Genomic DNA, 22,370 nt, shown 5'->3' with positions numbered 1-22,370 from the left:
TTGAAAATTAAAAGATCGTAGAATATTTGCATTTCTTCGAGGAATCGGATTCCAAATCGATGCGGCGAATCATATGTAGCGATTTTCCATCTTCACCCACGAAATGGGTGCATCGCAGGAAGCCACAGAAATGGAAACGACCCGCGCGAACGCGTCCGTCTTCTCTCGTTAATTCTAATTAATATCCTCCGACGCAGCAACAAAATGGCCTTTTTTATTGTATGAGGGCTCTGAACTTCGCACAGCGACCTTTCCTCACCCACTTTTCTCTTCAAAATTTCACTCTCATTGCTTCATCCGTCTCATGCAAATGCAGCGATAGTGCAATCACCAGAATCGACAGAAAAAGCTTTTAATTTAATTAAATCTGTATTAAAATTCATTATATATGTTTATCTCTTATTTTTTGGGAAAATTCAAGTTATAAAAAATATGTATCTACCAAATTCTATTGAAAGCAATTTTTCGCTTTCGCTATCATCAAATTTTTAAGTTGGTCAAATTAAGTCGCCTCGATGTTGACAAGTTATCAACGAGTTATCACCTAAAACTTATCAATCTAATTAAAGAGTTTTGTTAAAGTTTGGATATCCGTTACCAGCCGACGCCTTCGATAGCGAGAAGTGGACAAATGCAGATCGGCTGGGAAAGGGGACGTTGCCCCCGTTCGGAGATTGCATTTTATCATTATGCACTTGCACGCGCGCGACCGCGGAAAGGAGCAATTCCTTTCCACGTTCCGTTTCGCCTCCCCGCCCTCCTCCCCTTCTCACCTTTTTTTCCATTTTGCCGTAATAACATTACCGTCTCCCGGGTTCTCGTTAGCGGGGAAAAGTTGCGCCTGGCGCGTCCTTGTCTTGCGCGCGGGGCCGTTACCGGACGCGAAATTAATTCGTGATTTTTGCATTCCGGCTACCTCGCAATATCCCACGGCGGTTATTTATACCATTGCTGGAATTCCGAAACGTTCCTTCGCATGTCTGACTAATCGCTCCATCGCGCTCGTATCACCGCGAAAGTTCGATTATTACGTGCGATCTGGAAATCTCTAGGCCTTCGGCCGATATCCTTCATGACTCACTACGATCGTTGTAAATAAAATATATGTTACATTTACGTTCTATAAAATCTATAGCTCGAGAACTCCGTCATTAATTGTATCGATAAATTGCAACGCTTGGAAAACCGTAAATAACAAAAACATAAAAATACAGTTGCAGCAGAAACGCTATTATTTCGAAAAGTGACACTTTCTCCGACAAAAAATATTATTTTTTTATTAAAAATTGAAGATTCTTATATCGTGTAAATTTTTCGAGTAAGTTTATACATAAAGAAAAAATATTAGTGTGAGTTAAAATTTAAATGGAGCTTGAGAATTAATAAATACGAATTAATAAAGACAACAGTTTTAAGCAAAAAGGTATCTGTTTAATCTTACAATTTATTTCAATAATTAACATTTCGAAAGCAAAGATATTAAAATAAAAATGTTCTTTTCTTTCTCTGTATTCGAATATGTCTCAGATTTCTAAACGCACATCAATCACTTGAATCTAAAGTGTAGATCACCTGTGAGACTCCTCCCGTCAGCGAGGTTTACGCGAACAATAGGATTCTATGTAAATTTTTATTGTGCACGCGATGCTGCGTCATTAAGAGCGAAATGTACGCCGCTGCGTCGCGCCGCGCCGCGCGTATCGATGGTCTCGGGAGGAAGACCGTCTTAATTAATATATCCCCGCCCGATGCCCGAACAATTCTAATTAATGCGTAACGCCCGAAAAAGAGAGACAATGGTGCGTGGTTTCCTTCGCAAAACCGCGCGACTCCGCCGATTGTTAGCCGCTCTCTTTTTCGGAGAAGAACAGTTCTCTCCCTCGGTCTTCACGTCTCACGGTCGACGGATCCCGCGGCGTGGAAAACTTCATCGATTCGACGCTAATTACGGCGATTATTGTGATCTCGGGAAAATTTCGCCATCGCCGATTGCGCCGCGTCGTCCGTTTCCACGCCGTTTCCCGTGAACAATTTGCGCGTCCATTAGCGATCAGTGGAAGGGTTCTCCTCTGTGGATCGCGGTCACCGTCGTTCGCGAACCGCAAGTGGGGAGACAGAAAAGATGCACGGATTACAATGAAAATTGTGTGCATTACCACGTGTACCGCGCGCGCCACGTGTGCGTCGGCACACGCTCGTTTTCTCTCGGCGCTGCGGAACGACCCGGCTGCCGTAAAAGGCGTGTGAGTTCACCTTTCGCGGCGCTAAATCACCGTATTCCCTTGTAATAGATTCCATCTTGTCATAAATTCCGCTTTCCGCGAGTCCACCGATTACACTGCGTTAATAAGAGAGAGAGAGAGAGAGAGAGAGAGAGAGAGAGGGAGAGAGAAATTATGTTCAAGAAAGTTATCGTAATCAGAATTAAACGCTACAATATGTGTTTCTGAGCGAATATCTTGCAATTTATGCTATCGACATCGAGTAATAGCGAGAATTGCGGAAGATTGATAATAAACTTACATGTATCTTACAATATACGTAGGAGAGAGTTGCCAAATACTCGAGTTATTTCCCATTTAATACTGATTTGTACGCAAATAAACATTTAATGTTTTAGATATTATTATTACAATGTTTAATTTTTCAAGAAATTAATTTGTTATAAGTCTTTTAGCAATGTACAAAACATATGATTTAGGCAATCAGTTGCCTAAGTTGTATCGCTTTTGAAAGTATCAAACTTGTGAATTAAAATAATTAAAGATATTAAAATTATTAATTAATATTTATTTTATTAATAATTTATCGACAAAGGGATCAATAGTTAATAATTAACTGTAGAACATCGACCCATATGTGAAAACACAATATTAAACGAAACATCTCATAAGCTAAATCTTCGTGTTGATATTATTGCGTGACTTTATATACATTTCAAGTTCATCAAATTGCACGCCGAATTTATTGTAATAAAATTTGAGCGGTACAACTTAGCAAACTTGATAAAGTTTATAAAAATATCGATTTAATCTTTATAATCATTTTTAATATTTGTATAAAATATTCTACAATAAACCTTTTATGAAAATACAAAGAATTAAAAAAATATAAAATTATTATTGGTTAAATTGATCAAAAATTAATATCAGTTGTACTTGATTTTTTTTTTAAGTGTTTTTAACAGGCACAAAACAAGAAAAAAGCTGTTCAACTTTCAGCAACTCTCGCCTACATAAAGTTAAATATATTTTTATGAATATATGCATATAATAAATTTAGTGTATAAGAGAAAGAGAGCGCGCGATGTGAAATAATAGATAGAAACGATACTTTTGCGTTCGTTTGTTCGTTTGTTCGTTTGTTCGTCTCATTATTAGCAATTCCAGTTCTAATAGTTCTATCGTACTCAACGATCGGTCCGTCACGCGTACCGTTTCGCGGTGGCCGAGGAAATAAACGGTCAAGAAATAGCGCGGGGAACAATGACAGACGCGACGCGAAGGACATTCCGTCGAAAGGGAGTGCCCGGGTGAGTGCAGTCGCTGTAATAATCCACTTCCTCCCGTGCGATAAACCGTCGCGGCCGGCCGCGGCGCGCGCTAGCTTAGCAGAAACGGTTCGAAACGATCGGTTTCACGAGCTTCTCGTAATTAAAGCGGACGAGGGCAGGGGCCGTCGCACGACTTTCACGCGTGCCCGGTATATCGGGCACCCGTTGCATATGCAACACACGCGTCGAGGGACATTCGCGCGATGGTTTTCGCGAGCCGGTCGTGAAACCCCGCCGCGCGCGCGCGACAATCTCGCCGCAATTCATTCATCAACTTCACTCGCGTTCGTTTATTAATTTCGATCCGTTGGATTCATTTATTCGTGGTGCACTTTGTCATGTCGTCCACCCGCGGGAAAGATGGTGCGAGCAGAAAATTCAAAAGAGAGGCGGAGGGGGAAGAAAATTGCGTATTTTAAAATTAATTATGGCAATATTAAACACAAGTAACTTGGCTAATTGCACGTTGCTTGTTTTTTTCTAGAAATAATGTAGACACTAATTAATTTTCGTATAGTGTTGTGTTACTTGCGAAAAGAGTTGAATTTGACCGCGACGTTGCGTTCGCTGATAATCGCGTTTCTCATTGAGCGGAATTACAGCCTGACGCTCTTCGTGTAATCTTATTACCGCCGCGATCAACGACTTCCGAGCGCTCTCGAGATTCCGCGATGAAGGCTCGCTATGCACGCGGCAATCACCGGATTTTTCCCCACCGCGATGAAGATTAATCGTCCGCGCTGACACCGCCGTCGCCGCCGCGTAGAACCGCGCATTTGCATACAGAGTCGCGTATGCTTATATATATTTTTGCAATTGTTTATCCCGGAGCGACGCGTCGTCACGGATGAATGAGCGAATGAATGAATTCTCTCGGAAGAGCACCAGCATCCCCGAGACTTATTCATCTCTCTCTCTCTCTCTCTCTCTTTCTTCAGTTGCGCGAATCTACCTTCCGCCGTCATCGTGTATATACCTGGAACGTGGAAAAGTTTGCGTTACTATATTATAAATTGTCGCTGTCTTCGTCGAACGGAGCGCAACAAATCAAAGCAGCGGCGCGTCATTAATATTGTCAGCCGAAACAGGGAAAGAAGCGACGTCTCTCGCGCTGTTTCACCTGGCGGTCAATTTGATAAATGATTAGTATAAAACGGCGCGGCGGAGATTTTGCGCGGGATTTGAGAACATAGAAATTCTGCACATTTATCACGCAATTATTATTATTATTATTACTTATTTTGCGTTATTTGCGTACCGGCCAGAAACGTGTCAGCTATTCGTTTCAACGAGTTTCCATGTCGCCGCGGTCGCCGCTTTGCGCCGGAGCCTGGAGGTCCGGAAGAAGGGAAATTTTTGCGTTCGACGCCGACGTCTTGTTGGCGTTTAAGACGGAATATGCCGCGATATACGGGCGTATCCGATGCCTCGGGGGATAATAGAGGACTTCCGTTTCCCGTGGCGAGCCACGAATAGCAATGACTTTGTTCTCGCGTTCTCGCCCGTACGTGAGACCCCCATGTTGCGTGTGTGCATGAGATTTCTGCCTTGATTTCACCTTGTTTTATGAATCTAGGATAATGTAATAGATACAGGAACAAAGTTGTAGGTTTTGATTAATATTTTCAAGATCTGTCTAATAGAGAAAAATAAAAAATATCGAGATCTTTGATTCTTGTAGGAATTTTATATTTATTACCTCTTTATTCCATTATATTTTACGCTTACGTTTTTTTATTCATAATGATAAAGTTAAAAAAGAAAATATTATTTAAAATTTACAGCAATAATTTTTCGCCATTTATTTACAAAATTTTGCAAATTGTAGTTAACTTCTTTTTATATTTCTCTTTGCATAAATATGATTATTTTTCTCTAAAAATATGTTGTAATATAAAGATATAGAAGAAACAAAAAGACTTGACTTTAATTAATATTTCGAGGATCTAAAAAGAACTTGGACTTACTTGATTCTTGCGGAAATTTTATATTTATTTACATTTATAAATCTTTTATACTTTTCTTTTTTTTTTTATTTTCATTCCGGAACAAAATTGATGTTAATGTGATGATATTTGTAGAGAATAATTTAGTGCCGTAATTCAGGTTTAAAAAAATGGAATTAAAAAAATTGATTTTCTAGGAAACTCTTTAATTATTTTTGGATTATTATTTTAGAATAATAAAAGATGAGGCGAATTGAAATAATTTTGAACGGTGCAATCTGTCGAATCCTCATAAAAGATGAGATAGAGAGCCAAATAGAGTCATCTATTCTGCGATTCGCAATCCGGATCTGAAGCTCGCTTTGATTGACTGCATTCTAATTCGCGATCCGCAATCCCAATCCGATCCGCATCCGCAATACGTAGTGGGACACGGGCTTAAAGGGACTGGAATCGGGCGCGGCTTTAATTCGCGACGAATTGAACTGGAAATGGCGGAAACACGCATTGGCGTGACAGAGTCACCGTGAACGGGAGCCGCTGCACCGCGCTGCACCGCGCTGCACCGTCACACGCCGGTAGCGCGAGTGACCGGGACATTTCGAACGCGTTCGCAAAGTTCTATTTATTCCAGCGTCTCGCGGTCTTATAACGTCCGGGTATCGCCGGGTGTGTAATGTCGGCTGTAGAAAGTGTTACGCAGGATTCGCACGAGCGCAATCGACGATATGTATGCAACTTGTGTGTCCCCTCCCCTCGCGCAATACACGCCGCGCGGCGCAGCGATATCGCTTCCCGCGAGACGTGAGTGCACTCGATCGGGAAGCGGAGCGCCGCCTTTTTTTTTCTCTTTTCTTTTTTTCCTCCTCCTCCTCCTCCCCCCCTTTCCTTGTTGTCTCTCGACATCGGCGCCTGTCGTCGCCTGGCCGAGAATTACAAATTATTACGTCTCAATTTACGCAAGAACGCGAGCGCGGCGTTACGATCGCACGAGAGCCGCGTGAGGTATCCGCAGGCGAGTTACGATGTATTCGCCTTCTGCGATTTTTTTCCCCTCCCGAAATAATTACCGCAAGAACGCGGCGCGGTGCTGTGTCGATTTATCGTAAACATGCCCGCTCTGATTGATCCGCTCTTGGAACGAACGAAACTCCGGGAAACTAATGATGATTGTAGCCGGGAAAAGGACATAAGTTCGATATATGGGTTCCCGCCACAAATCGAGCCGGAAGTCGCGCCTCAACGGCAAGACCATCGAGCAAGAAACACAATCGAGAGGCAGGAGGAAGGAAGGCACTTATATATGTGCACCGGTAAGAGCGCGGAAGATAGATTGTGGCAGCTCGAGCTAATTATCCTTGCGGATCTAGATCCATGAGCGACCGCGTATCGACTCGTTGGGATATATATATGTGCATTGTGCAAAATCGCGATAGAGCCGCTCGACGCGAAAATATGACTAGGTGTGTAATCGCATTGTAATGCCGTTACGTGATTCGTGCGATTGCTCGTAGCGGAAAGGACGAAGCGATAGCGCCTTTCCCGTGCTCACGTTTGCTCGTCGTGCTCGTCGGAGGCACGTGCGAATCGAGATGTTCTTCCGCCGTGTTCACATTTCGTCTCGTTTACGCTAGATAAACGTCGTTTGACCCGGATTGACATCGTCTACCCGCCGTCCGTCGCTCCGTCCGAGAAGCATTCCAACCTGATTACTCGGACGCATAATTATGCTAACGAGTTTTATTTATAGAAGACAATGTCTCAAAAAAAGAAAGAACCCGACTGAGGACACGGTTTTTTTTCTCTTTTTTTTGGCTTTTGCCTCTGAATGTCTAGAGAATCTCGCAAAAATAATCCAATTCTACAACTTACAGAATGCAAATTATTTCCAGCAGGTTTCTTATAGCATATCTCTCTTATTAAGTAACGGATTATATCTGTTGCTATTGTGTTTTATAAAATTTATTACGTATTGAAATAAATTTTAAATGGACTTTCTTTTACTTTCGTTAAATCTACGTCCTGCAAAATTTTTTATCAGCAATTTGTATAAAAATGAAAAATTATACTTGATTTATACTTTAAATAATCGTTCTTTGTTTATCATTATTAATGTTATAAAAAAAGATAAATGTAAAATATTATAAATATTATTATATTTTACTAAATAGGTAGAAAATATAAAATACATAATCACATAAACCACACACAAACCAGTTTTACAAGTCTTTTATTTTTTTCTTTTAGATGAGTCCTCAAAATTTTAATTAAAATTTACAACTTTGTTTTCACATCTGTTACATGTCCGGAGAAAAATTACCACATTTATTTATAAATTATACATTACAATGAATTGTGAATTATCCAAATTATTTACAAATTATAAATTATATTATATACAATGAATTTGAAGATAAGAAGTTTTTAGTTTCCTGAAAACTGAACTTTTTGAACTTGTTTGATTTTTGTAGGAGACCCTTCAATTGTATTAAATAATAAAATTTACTCGGACATTAGGGTATGTTTGACATTCGTCTTTGTACGTGTGTTTAAGCATGCGTATATTCCAACAAAAAAAAAATTAGAAAACACCGAAGCCTGATGCGTCTCTAAACACCATCTTAATTCACCGTGGACAGAACGAAGGAGAAAAGTGGACGGAATAAAGAAATGCGTTTCGTGAAGTGCGTTCGGGAGAAAGTTTACAAAGGACAAGAATTCGGGTGGTGCTGCTTAGGCTCTCTCGTCTCGAATGGAGAACGTCCTCATAAATATTTAAGCAGCCAATTGGACCGCCATGACGTCCGGTTTTCCTCTTCGTTCGCGCGTTCCTCCTTTCCCTCCCGCTAACTGTAAAAGTTGATTTTTTTTCTAAATGCCAGGAGCTGATTCACCCGAAACCGTGCGGAGAACTCGTTTCTACCGTCGCCACTTTTCCCCGCCTCTAATAGCTTCTTATTCGTGTTCCGAATTAAAAATGCGAGAAGAGCACTTCTCTCAAGAGATACTTAACGGAGTCTTGTATTAACTTATGGAATCCCGTTGACTATTTTCTTGTATATTCAATTGTGCGAAAATAAAAGCGCACTTAAGACGATTAAAACTGTTTAGTAAATATGATTTAATAGCGTATTCTGGAAAACAAAGAGAGAGAGAGAGAGAGAGAGAGAGAGACAGAGCTGTGATTTAATAACCTTCTCAAGTTTCTAATTTTTTTCTTAAAACAGCTGATTACAATAATAAATTATCATAAATGTGTTGATAAAAAAATTCAATTTTAAAAAATTCTAATTAACTCTTTAGAATGTATTAATTAAAGTATTGTACGGTGAGGCGCAAGTGGCTGATAAAATTACAGTTGTACAGAAATATCCTTCTGTTACCTTCCTATTAGCACATATTATATTAAACGAGGACAACAAAGATAAATGACGTCTCCGCGCGAGCGTCAAATCGGGCGCTAATGCGAATTCGAGTACGACGAGGCGATAAATCCGCGCGCGCAACGGTACGGCTTATTAATTCGTGCCTTAACGTTCGCCTTGTAAATAATTGAACCTTGACATTACGGAGAAGGTATTTTACTGTCCGTCTACCAAGAATATGATATTCTCGACACTCTTGCGCGCGCGTTGCAGCTACGGAGGTCAACGGCGGCTAACCGGGGGCGGAAGTATGCAAATTGCGATTACCGTATTAATCGCGGCCCTTGAGTATCCCCGTGCATCTCGTTTCTTGTCGCGCTTGTCTCTTGCGCGACTGCACCGTGCGCCGATGCATCCCATCGATCACGATCACGCGGGGAATTTCGAGTGCGGTCGCACGGCGGACGACGGCTTTGCTTAACAATTTAAATTTTTACACACGGGACACCCGACGTTTCTCATGCTATCCTCTCCTTGTTTACTCGTTCGCTGCTTGTCGCGACGAGAAGCTTAAAATCTGCAAAGAAAAATTTCAGAACAGGCCGGTAAACGTTGGAGAAGCGCGGCGCTCTTTTGCATTGTAATGCAGTATGTACATTCTATGTAATGTAATGAGTCTGTGTAATTTTATATACACTATTGGCTAAAAGTTTGAAAATGTTTGCGATTTTCTCGTATTTCATAAAAAGTTAATTGTAGAAATTTTTTAAAAAATTTTGAAAAAGTTTATGCGGATTATTTTATAACTAACATAAAAAACATCTTATATAAAAAATTTGATTTCATTGCTGAAAGTTGCCGCAATTTTTTTAGAAAAGCATTTTAAGCAGTTTAGAAAGTTTATTCTTTTTATTAATTTTTATTCGATGATGTTTCATTAAGTCACAATATTTTAAAGTAAAAAAATATTGAAAAATATCAATTTTTAATTTTGTATAATTTAGGAACAAAATTTAGAGATGAAATTAAAACATGTGTTTAAAGTTATCCTTTCTTTTTAAACGCATTTTTGAAAACTTCTGCGATATTTTTATCGAAATATTTAACTTTTCGCGAGAGAATAGTAGGCCTTTCCAAATTTTTAATTTATACTGTATATTTAATAGATATAAACACTTAGTATTTTTAAAATATAATTCGTAATATAGGTCAATGTCAATAATAGCGGAATTAAAAAATATCATAATGTTATCTTTGTTAATTATTATGGAACTATGTTATATATATAAAACAGAAACATATCAGTTTTTGTTTAACAATATAAATTTTTACAATGTAGATTTCTACATTTTTTGCCTGTTATTTATTTGATAGATTTGTGCCAGTTTCTTCGCGAAAAAATTCTCTTTTCGTCATTATGCATTATGATGTAACAAAAAATTTTTTTATTACTTTATTCTTTTGGTAATTTGCTTGTCACAATTATGCGAGCTAAGATTTTAATTCGCCAGCCGCGATATTCCGAAGACACGACATGCGACTCTTACCTCGTTATATCACGGAACTTATTTATCGCTTCTCAGTCGGACGCGACCTCCTACCTACTGACTGACACAAACGTGTAGTTGCGCAAGAGCTATTCTCTTCTTTCGACCTTAAATACCGGCTTGTTCATTCCGCTAAAGAAACTAACTGTACCTCCTCTTCCTCCTCCGTCTTTCTTCCTGCGTGCCATTTCCTCGCTGCATTAGGCGATTGCAAGCGACGCAACGTGATGACGTGTACCTAGAGACACCTGGAAATTTTATAAACAATTAAATTTGTACGAGATGTTTTTTTTTTATAAGAAAAAGGAAATTGCGTAACGACGATCGAGACAGCTCATGACACAGACGAAATTTAAATTTTACGAGAGAAGAAAATTACCAAAGCAAAATGACGATTTTTATTAATTTTTATCAAGTATAATATTTTTTGTATGCATACGTCAATTAGTAATGGTCCATTTTGATATTCGGGAGTTTTAAATCGTTTTCAAAGTTTTTCCGTGAATAAAGCGAACGACGATACTTGATGAATCCTCCAGTAGGTTACTTCGGATCGGATACACCTCACACATCCTTAATCTTACGGTATCTTCTCGCACTGTGTAACCTTTTGCGGCGAGCCGACCTTTATTACGAATTTCGCTGTTTCAGAACGAAAGACAACGGGTTGTCTTTTACCTGCTTGGGGACTAGCCGGGTACTCTTTCCAGGCTATTTCAGGATGTTATGACAGTTAGAAAGTGAACCGATCCGCGACCTTCTCATCCTTTTACTATCACGCCTCGGTTTTGTAACGGTTCGCTTCATCGGCGCTCTGCTCACCTTCACTTTCGTTCTCGTCGATTTTACCTTACTTTTTTTTTCGTTTTTATCCTTCGGTGAATGACTTGTGGTTCGCACAGCATTTTCAGTAAATAAAAAAAAGTAAAAAGATTCATTCCACGGCTTGCACAGATAAATTTCAATATTTATAGCATTATTATTTTACGTTTGATAATTAAATTTTTGCAAGAACAAACAAGTCCGGAGTTTTATTATTTTCTTTTGAATGGGTTAACGAAATATTAATCAAGGCTCACAATTTTGTTTTTATATGTTTGAAAAAATATTATATTTATACAATAAATAATTTAAAGATAAATCTTTTTGTTTTCTGAAAATTTAACTTCTTGGATTTGTTTGATTTTTGCAGAAAACTTTTTAATTATTGTGTTATTATTTACATATTTACTATATTTAGTTTTTTTTATTTAATATGCTACATGTTGCTCGTTTGAGGCGAATGATCTGTATAGTTTGCAAATAAGAAGGAAGACCAGTGAATAACACACGCGGAAACAAAGTAATATTTAATAGTCATGCTTCATTAGCATCTTAAATGGGATAAACGATTTCGTCTAGGACGCCTTCGCGGCGATTTCCAATTTCAACAGTTTCCGGACCCGAGGAACTTCCTTTCTCGTATTCAACATTGTTGCGAATTTTAACACTACGATGTACATCGTAGTGTTAAAATTTGCAATAATCTTGCACAAGATTTTGTATACATAATTTTTTTTCATTATTTATAATATATTTATTTTTCCAGAATAATAATATCAAGGAAGAAAATTTGATTTTTTTAAATTTTATTTATGACATTTTATCAATGAATTACTTATTAGAGTTCTTAAATTTTTATGTGTGAAATATAATTTATCTTAAATAATAAACATTGTAAAATATTGCGTATGTATTAAATTTTTATTTCAAAATTATTTTCAATTTATTGAATACGCAATAATTAAAATATTTCACGTCGTCTATTTTCAATAAAAATGTATACTCTATATTTTTGTGTCTTCTGGATACAGCTAGATTTAAATGAAGTATTGCTATATTACGAACTGGACGTTCGTGATTCGTTCTCTCAAATCTGGAGTGTTACGAAATTATGCATCTCGAATGGTGATCGTTTTCAGGAAGATCATTCATCCGCGATAGATACTATTCTAGCTGCTCTAGCGTGCAATTATTCAAGTAGCATCCGCGCGTTGCGATCGGCCGATTTCCCGGATTAGTTTTTCAGAGTACTTTCTCGTGATGGATTATGTTCATCGCGCGGGTCGCGGATCACCGATGGAATTGACGTAATATCGCGACGTGCACAGCCAGCAAAACGGTTCCACATTAGTGACGAGATCCGTAACGAAATCAGTCGTCAAAAATACGGACGTTAACTGTGCGGCAAAAACCACAGTTCAATTAAAGGATTTCCTATACAAATCAAACGCCAATAAATTATTGTTATAAAACATTTCTGGAGAGTTTGGAGTTCTCGACGTCAAGTATTTTGGTGACAAAATCGTAGAACGAAAAATTTCACATAACGAAGGTAAATCTTGATGCGAGTCTAATGTAAATTTTCCAAAGAATTCGATCGGCGTTTAATTAACGGAGTTTGATATTACGGAGATCGGTAATCGAAATTCACCGCTGTGTACACGGGGAACATCTGTTTTTGTGCGTCGATACTCGTTGAATACCGACGGACGTCGTAAATTACGCTGGTAATCGCCGACGTATCGACATAAAGGCGATCTATGTGAGCTCGCGGAAGGTGAAAGGTGCTCTTCTTACGCGATTCCGCAATGCGCACCGGCGTGCCCTTTCGGGGCCATAGTAAAATCGCGGGGGACGTATCGCGGCTCTTCCTCGTACGTGCCCATCTTTAAGATGCTCAGATACGCGGTGCTCACGCATCGCTCGTCGCATTTCCGCGATCTGAGAGAACAGATTCTAATCGAACGATCCACGATTGACAAGCATAGAAGGAACTTTCCGACGATAAAATTTTTTTTTTTAGTACAAGAACAAATTGCTAAATCACTAAATTATAAAATTAATAAGCTACGGACAAAAACGAACAAAATAAAGAAATGGTATAATATATATGAATAATTTACAGGATAATAATTAATTACTATATTGAATCTTAATTAGATAAAGAGTACGAAAATAATTGGCCATAGTTATGCAAGAAACATCGATCTGAGATCTCACAAAATTTATTGATTTATTTGAATTATTGTAATCGGTAGTCCGTATATATTCTTATATTAAACAAGAAAGATTCAAGCCTAATATACACTTAAAGTTAATAAAAAACAGTTTTTTATCTACATTTTTAAATCACATAAAATATTTGCGTTTTTCCCGAAACGAACTTTATGGATTGAATAACTGTGACCAATTAATACATATATACATTTTGAGCTTTGCTTGTCTCTCTTCAGCATAATTTACATTAGACACAATTAATACAGTTAAAACAAGACTATCAGAATGAATTATCAATAAGAACCAGTATTTAGAGTTCTTATTATTTTAATGTTTAATATTGCCGACTCTCATTAATTATCTAATGGTCTTGTTTTAACTGTTAATTATGTTTAATGTCAATTACGCTGAAGAAGGAGAAATAAAATCCGAAATGTGTACATATTAATTAAATATGCTCTTTTCGTCTAATTGAGATTCAATATAGTTATTATTTATCATTTTATAAATTGCTGGTGTATTAACCATTTCTTACCTTGTTTTTCTCGGTTTTGAACTTAATCAAAGAGATGTAAGTGGATACTTTAAGTATACGCGAAGCTGCGAATATTAGATGAATCATGACGCAATAATTTCCAGCGAAACGTAATCGACACGATCGAGAATGCCCGCGTGCTTAAATCTAATCACAGCGAGGTGTTAATTAACATCAGCTGGCGTCCACTCGCGGGCCTCTTGATCATAGCCGTGTAATATCGAGAGTTACGGCGATATTGCGCTGGTACAGTGTTTCGTGAATAAAAAAAAAATCGAAATGGCCGGGTAGTGAGATGCGCGTATAATTGACGTGGCGTCTCGATGCACCGGCAATAATTTGATTTCCTTCTCGCTCGATCACAGTAATCATCCGCAGTAAAGAATGGTTTCGCGCGGGTAAAAAGTATATGGTGCAGCCCGTGGAATCGTGAGGGGGAGAGTGGGGAAACTAGCTCCCCGAGATGAGCCGCCGGAGGAGAATTGAGCAATACTCCTACCTGATGGAGTAACGCCGTCGGAGCGACGCTACTGTAACGGTAATATTACGGTAATGGTAGTGACGGTTAGATTGCGATAATCGGAGTTTGAGACGTCTTCGTTCCAGAGAAAGAAAGAGAGACAGAGACAGAGAGAGAGAGGATCTGGGGAGCAAAGCATATACAAAGTTGCAATGATTGTCGATTTCGAAATCGAACAGGACGCAAATGCGAATTAAAACTATCAAAATGTCATTATGCATAAAAGGATACAAAATAAAGCCCATCGCTGTCTCCGTTAATTGTAATGGAAACGGACAATTTGCGAAGAGTTACCCGAGTTACCTTTACTGCACTGCTACAAATTTTGCTGCCCCAAGTCGTTCGTTTCTTTCCACAAGGCCGCGCGTTCGCGTAAACGCGTTAGATGAAATCGAGATTCTTCTTCATTTCTTCCCAAGCATAAATGCAATTAAAAAAAAAAAAAAAAACACGTAAAAGTAGCTGAGCTTTGACTTCAATTAACATTTACGCGAACGACCTATAAACTAACGTATACAAGGCCGATTGGGCAATACTCATCGCCGATGCCCGAGCGAATCCGCGATTTATTTCCATGCAGACGCAATTAATATTCGCGAAAGGAAGGAGAGCGGAATTAATTACTGTGCCGCGACGATTGCGGAAGCTTCGGGCTAAAATGAATCTCTCACTGTCGGACTTGCTCGCGACTAACGATTAACCGTTAATTAACCGCATATGGGCGTACGAGAGCGTGTAATCGCCATTTATCGCCCCCGCAGACTCGCCGATTATTATCGGCACGCCGCGCCGCCGACGCGAACAAAAGCGCCGCCCCCCTCCCCTTCTCCCCGGTCCACGCTCATTGGTCCATCTCGATCGCGGAACCGTTTGCCAATACACGATCGATCGATCCATGGTTCATTTCGAGCGACCGTCCGAGCCAGCTTACTTTCGATTTCTCGCCGATTCGATCACCGATATTAATTAAGTCATTTCGCGATGGTGAGATTCGACATTTTGTCCTGCGCGAGTTGTAGAAACAATGTAAAAAAAAACCGCCTGCCTTAATCTAACAAATTTATCCAGTCTTTCTTTTTTAATATAATGTAATACGATTATCTCTCTTATATACCTTTAGAAATAAAACAAATCAGATTAAAAATACGTTGTATTGTAAAATGTGTATAAGATATCGTATACATTTACTGCTACTTAGTATTTAGTTTATTTAAAATGATGAAACATATTTTATATTTTACTGTATTAAAATATAAAATATGTGTAGTAAACATGTGTAAATTTATTCTGAAAATCATATTCGTGGAACAACGTTATATTTTAAAGAATTTTATATATGATTTTCTCTGATTTATTAATATTTACTATATATATATTTTATATTTTACTGCTTAAAATCACATAAAATTCATCGAAATACAACGTTGTTTGTTACAACGACTGTGATTTTCAAAGTAAATAAAAAAAAGAAAATTCTCTTCGTAGTTGAAACGAAGGTTCACTGAAAGAAGGAAGAGACACGTTCCCATACTTAATACCTTCTCGCCGCTTTTCTAACGATCGTTTGTCTCTGAGACTCTCGAACGATCGCTATCTCATCTAATTAACAGATTACCCAATTATATATAAGTCTTTTCTGATTGCTCGGCAATAAAGCGTCATAAAGATCGATAAGATCTTGCCTCGTGCCGAGGACAGCGGTCGTCCGCGTGGGAGGATCCGCGCGCTTTCACGTCGTCCGCGAGACGCGCGCGCGCTCTTATGAAATGGTCCACTCATTGAGCTCCGAGATGCTGCGGACAGACTTAGGACGATAGATAGGATGATATCGAGATAATTTATCGACGAAATCAAAGATCGCGCGCGCAAAGACGAGGCGACGGACTAAAGCTCGCAGCTCTAAATGTCACGGGATTCACACAGGTGTTACGCGTTAAGGGATTATATCACCGGCCTCTATAGCTTCTTCGGATACGCCTCTGCTATTGCGCGCGTCGCGCGTCGGTGAGAAAAGAAATGAGCGACCGTATACATATACATCTGGACCGTTACACGTGCCTACCTATAACGCAAAACACGTTACGGCGATACGTCGCTCGGTGGGTCGTGGAATTTTTGCGTCTCTCCCGCATCTTTCCCGGGCGCGTCGTTAAGCGAAGATTGCGATGAACGAAAGTCGGATTGATTATCACCGCGCGCCGCCGTCCGTAATGCGTGTGATGCGCCGGACACGTGCTCCTTCGTCCATCGTTACGTCGCCGGAGAGATGCACGGCGCGGCCGCGATATCAGGAAATAATCGTGACGATGATTAACGACCGTGATGATCGCGACAACACGGAATAAACATGTTGCGGCGGTCTGTGTTTTTCTGCCACCCACGAAAGAATTCGAAAATGCATCGTCGCGAATTCCGTGTTTGGCGATAGCTAATGATAGTTTGCACTTCCGGGAAAATCATGAGACTGAAAGGTCTCTTATTCGTAAATCTCGAAACGTTAAACGAATTTTTTCGACAGAATTTTTGATATTTAAAACTATATAATGTCAGTTAAAAATTATCGAAATTAAAAACTGCAATTTTTTAGATATTCCTCTTTTTGTCAATGATAAAAAAATTTCGTTCGTAAATTTTAACTATGAAACTAGCTGCAAAGAGAATAAAATAACGAATAATTATGCTTATAATAACTTATGCAGTGTGAATGGTCATATTTTATTGCAGTTTTAGATGAATAATTTTTAAACGGGTTAGTGAATCCAAATGAACTTTTGCACGAATATTTATTAGAGTTTTATTAGTACGAGTACATGCATAAAATTTGTTTGAATTCGTTATGCTACTTTCTCATCAATTAAGTGCTATAAAACTCGATTTTATATAAGAATAAAAAACAAAAAGAAATTAAATGACTTTTAAACCAATAAGAGAATTATGGTCAAATTTTACACAGATACTCTGACGTAATAATAAAATGAAATTTTTATATAACTCAAACAAGAACGCCTTCTACGGTCGCAGCTAGATCTCCGTGCTTGTAATGTTCCTAAATTTCTTTACAATTTTTTAGGAAGAAAAAGGATTAATATTAATTTCAATCTTAATAATACGTAATATTATTAAATCTTGTTCAATGTAGAGCTGTGTAATGACTGAAAAAATAATTCGGCGCGCAGTTCATTGAATTTGAGAAAAGTATATAAAATCACACAAACAATACAAGCACGGAGATCTAGCTGCGACCGTAGAAGGCGTTCTTGTTTGAGTTTTGTTGTTACAGTAACGGTCAAAAATCTTTCTACTTTGAAATTTTTATATTTTTGGTACTTTGAGATGTGTGACACTTACATTCTTAACGTTTTATACTGCATCTAAAAAAAAGTAGCGAAAACAAAATTTAAATGACTTTCGTGATAAAATATGTAAGTTATAAATAAATTAAGAGTCAAGATAGAAGCATGTAAGTAGATATTTAAAGTAGCAGATATCGCGTTGCATACATGAATCATAACAAATTACTTTTACTGTCACATCTGACTTGTTAAAGCTGGTAGCTGGATTAATATGCTACCTACGCATGTAGAATGTTAATTTGTAACTATTTCAAGCTGTTAGTCTTACAGGCTAAAAAAGATGTAAATCAAATATTGAAATAATGGCCTGTGATTCATCTTTTCTTTCGGATTCTGTCGCAATGCTTTCAAATTAAGTTCAAATGCTTCAAAATTATTGCTTTTGAATTAAGTTATTACATTGACACCAGCACGTTTCTCGCACATTTTTCGACAAGTCCGTAACATTGCGGCGCGATTACAAAACCATGATCGTAACAATTTGAACTCGAAAATGCGTTTTCCAAATGTTTTGGGTGCCGGGCGAGATAGAGCGAAAGGAGAACACTGCCTCGTTGCTTCGTGCGGCAAGGAAAAGCGAGTCGTCCGCGATTAATGAAAACAGAAGTCCATGGCCGGCGCAATTAGATCAGCGCAAAACGAAGAGGAACGCCCAAGAATTTTAAGGAACTTCGTTACAGTCGGCCGAGCGCGGTATGCCCGAGGAATTATTTATGAAATTTCGGTTTCTATCGTGGAATCCTGACGTGTGCCGCGATCACGCTTTCCATTTCTTCCTCCTTTCCCTTTTTTTAGTCTCTCATACACGAGACGTGGTTTACGTGGCATCCTCGATCCACGTAGCCCTTTTGCACTCTCAGTTTTCCTAATCGTATTTCGCTTTCTTTTGTAATTCGAACAGTTTGTAATTCAGTTTGAGTAGTGAGTTTAGCACCGCTGTTCAAGTTCATGAGCAGTTCACGGACGTGAAGCTATAAAACAATTATTTAGCACACGTCTAATGTTAGAAGATACCTGAAGAGTTTCCTACAAAAACCAGACAAGCTCGAGATGATAAATTTTCAAGAAATAAAAAATATCTCGTCTTTAAACCGTTTATTCAATAAATACAGTAATTTTTCTCCGAACATATAATAGACTTTGATTAATATTTTCAGAAACTATTTAAAAAAGAAAAATTAAAAATCTATGGATTTTATATTTTTACTACTTATTTTTATATTTATATTTTCCATTTTCTGTTTGATTTTCGCTAAAAAAATTTCACGATGTAACAAAGAGTTGGTACCACAGAATAGTGATAGAGAATGAGTTCGCACAATGACTCAAATAAAAATAAAATAAAAAATGCACTTGTTTGATTTTTGTAGGAAATCCTTCAATTTTATTTACTTTGGTTCTTTTTTTACTTTGGTTCTTTTTTGCCAAGAAGAAATGGTACATTTAATGTAAAATAACAAACAAGACAAATGGCTGTACACGAAAATAAATTTTTCCTTAAATCTGTTATTACAGAAATATTGTACATTATGCCTTGTCATATCCGCGTGGGATATGTATGGAATAATCAATTGTCAAAATAATACCAAAAGAGCATAGTCATGTTTAATGCAGAGGCGGCCGCGCGTCTGTTTTCGTATCCCGTGAGTCGAACGAAATCGATGAAGATGGATATTCTTTCACCTCGAGAAAGCTATGTAGCATTAATAACGACTTTGCCCGCGGTGAAACTGATGGAAACTAACCGTCGTATGACGTCGCCGCCGGGCCGTCGTGTCGTGTCGTGCCGTCGAAGGAAAGGTCAGCGTATGTAAAAAATAATCGGCGAAACGTCCGAATGATGACGATGACGGGCGTGTCGGACGTGCCGCCGCTTTTTGTTTCGCGCCGGCTTACGCCACATGCCGTTTCGACGCGTTCTCTCCTCTATCCCTTCGCCTTTTTATCCGAATTACATAATTGTATATCGAGAGCGAGCGCGGCCTCGCGCTAGGAGAGCACGCGGAATATATATTTTACACGAGCGCCACACACGGTGAAAGGCCCGTTTGTCTTTGAGGATTGCGAATTAAAAGTCGCACGTAGGTTTCGATAAAAGGCCTCGACGCGTTTTACAGAAACTACAAGCTGCGAGTTAACACGAACACGTATTGTCGAGCAGGTGCGGATTGCCAGCAAGGTAGCGCTTCACGGTCAAATTGTAGAGTGGAATGGATGAAAGTAGGCGCTAAAGGCGCTCAACCGGAAATATAATTAGTAGATAGATTAATTGCCCTATCGTCAATAAACTCAAGAATGTTAACGGTATTTTAGGAATTTAAAAGTACTATCTTACGAAGCTGCTTAAATATGTTTCACATTTAATAGCATTAAACGTTTATTGCGAAAATAAAATAAAATTATATAAATAAAATTTATACAATGTCTCGTAACGCATATATATGTCAAAAAATAATAATATAAGCTCATATATATATATATATATATATATATATATATATATATATATATATTGTAACATTACGCTTTAACACGCTGACGGGCCGTTGAAACGATATACTGTAAATCAATTATAAATTGCGTTACATAAATCTTTATCGACAAAAAGTATGGATCTGGCAATTTGAATAGCCCAGAGGGCTATTAGCATGCCGCAACGAACCACGAAACATAGCCGGAGTGAAGAATATAATTTAATCTGACGGTAACAATTAACACCTGCCTGGCACGTGTTAGATAAGCGAGGTGAAAGTTGCCTACTCTAATATCTCATTACTTTTTTGTTATATCGTGTCTTCCATCCAATTTTTTGCGGAACGTCTTTCATTTCATTTAAAGTGAAAAATACATTTTGTCAGAAGCACGAAATGTGTGTTTGTAAGTGTGAATTTGAGCGTAAATTATTATTTTTAAGTACGAATAATTTTTATTTCTTCAATCATCTTTCGCACACTCGCTCTATTAACATTTAGTCTATCGTCTCCAATCTCTCGCTGGCTTTGTGACATTTTATTCTGCCCGATAGCGTTTATGTAACACTGCAGTTACGCCGGATTATGTTGTATTTGTAACGGTAGCAGATCGAACTAGCAAACTCGAATTTATGGAGCACTCTGGTGCATTAACCTATCGTCGGTGCGTGACGATAGTTGTGCATAATTATAGCTGCAACTGGTGCAACGGGGTTCACCGGAGACCCCGGGCCCGATTGTGAAACCGCATAAATTATCTCCACGTAAATTGCATGACTTGGCTGCGCCGAATGAGATGGTGGAGACCGCAGAATTTTTTTTCTTCAACTTTCGGCAACGATAGCTTTTGTTATCTCACCGTATCTATTGAACGATGCACAATTTAAAGAGTACCGTGGGAGAACGCGTGTATGACCGAAAGTCAAGCTCGAGGAAAACACTCTACTGAGAATAGACGACATTGCATTTTTTAGAAAATGTCAAGAACGTATTTGATTTACTAAAAGTTGGGCTGGTGGACTAGAGAATCTTTTTTCGAGAGTTTGATAAATATAACAATATAAATAATTTATTTTGGATGCAAATTACATTTTAATCCTGCAAATTTTTTTCATTATTTTATTTATTATGTTATTCGACATAATATAATTTTTGTTTTCTCTTCTTTTTTCAGTTTTCGTGTCGATTCTCGACTTTCGTCATGGCCGTTTGTTATGCAGCGCGGGGGAACCTGGCGTAAGTGTCCGAATGTTAATCGAATAAATCTGAAGGAAAAATTAACGCTTTTTAAACAAGTGTCGCTGCGAACAGCAGCTGAATTTTCTCTTCACTGAAGCGTCGATTTCTGCTTTTCAAGTATCTGGACTTTGACAACCTGCCGGAGACGAATTTCTCGTGTCAAGGAAAGGTGATAGGCGGATACTACGCGGACGTCGAGGCGGGCTGTCAAATGTTTCACGTCTGCACCATCGGCCAGAAAGGTAGTTCTGCATTATGAAGGCGGTATTCCCAAATAATTGATAAAAAAAAATCATTTACATTATAACAAAAAAGTAAAATCAATCATACTGAAAATGATGCTACTTAATATGATATTAATTAAATTGCAAGCTCATCAAGATCCACGCTATCCAATAGTTCGTTGATAAAAGGAACATTTATCGCTTCATTTTACTGGCAATTTTTTTTGGTAAAAGTCACGATCGAAAGTTTTAACTAATGAGTTAAAATTCTGAAGATCGAATTCGCACGACAAAGAGACCTATTTCTCTTGACGAATCAAAGCCAGACTCTCGGCTTAGGTCAGTAAACGTTCTTCGACGACCGTGACATTCTCGCCGTGAACGATCTCCCGCGATCGATTGCAAAACTTCGATGGGCAGCCTTCGATCGTTTCGAAACGATCTACTTACCGTCGATATATTTGCCGATCCTAAATAGGCTAGCGCTGCTATTAATTAAACAATTTCTAATTCCAACTCTAATCCGGAACCGTGCCTGATAAATCGTCGGCCCTCGGCCCCGGATGCAAACAGCCAGC

The 22,370-nt window shown here is 38.4% G+C and overlaps 1 protein-coding gene across 2 annotated transcripts in view; it reads left to right on the top strand.

Moving 5' to 3' along the window:
* LOC105205890 (serine-rich adhesin for platelets) overlaps positions 1-22,370 on the top strand; it is a 70,911-nt gene that overhangs the window by 38,047 nt on the left and 10,494 nt on the right. For both annotated transcript variants that reach the window (XM_026138547.2, XM_039457914.1), the window contains exons 3-4: positions 21,504-21,565; positions 21,687-21,810. In XM_026138547.2, coding sequence (XP_025994332.2) covers positions 21,504-21,565; positions 21,687-21,810 — 186 coding nt within the window. The remainder of the gene's footprint in view (positions 1-21,503; positions 21,566-21,686; positions 21,811-22,370) is intronic.

Source organism: Solenopsis invicta, chromosome 15 (genome assembly GCF_016802725.1).
Source record: "Solenopsis invicta isolate M01_SB chromosome 15, UNIL_Sinv_3.0, whole genome shotgun sequence".
Classification (NCBI taxonomy): domain Eukaryota; kingdom Metazoa; phylum Arthropoda; class Insecta; order Hymenoptera; family Formicidae; genus Solenopsis; species Solenopsis invicta.
Note: the sequence above shows the minus strand (reverse complement) of the source record. Positions and strands in the feature narration are given on the sequence as shown.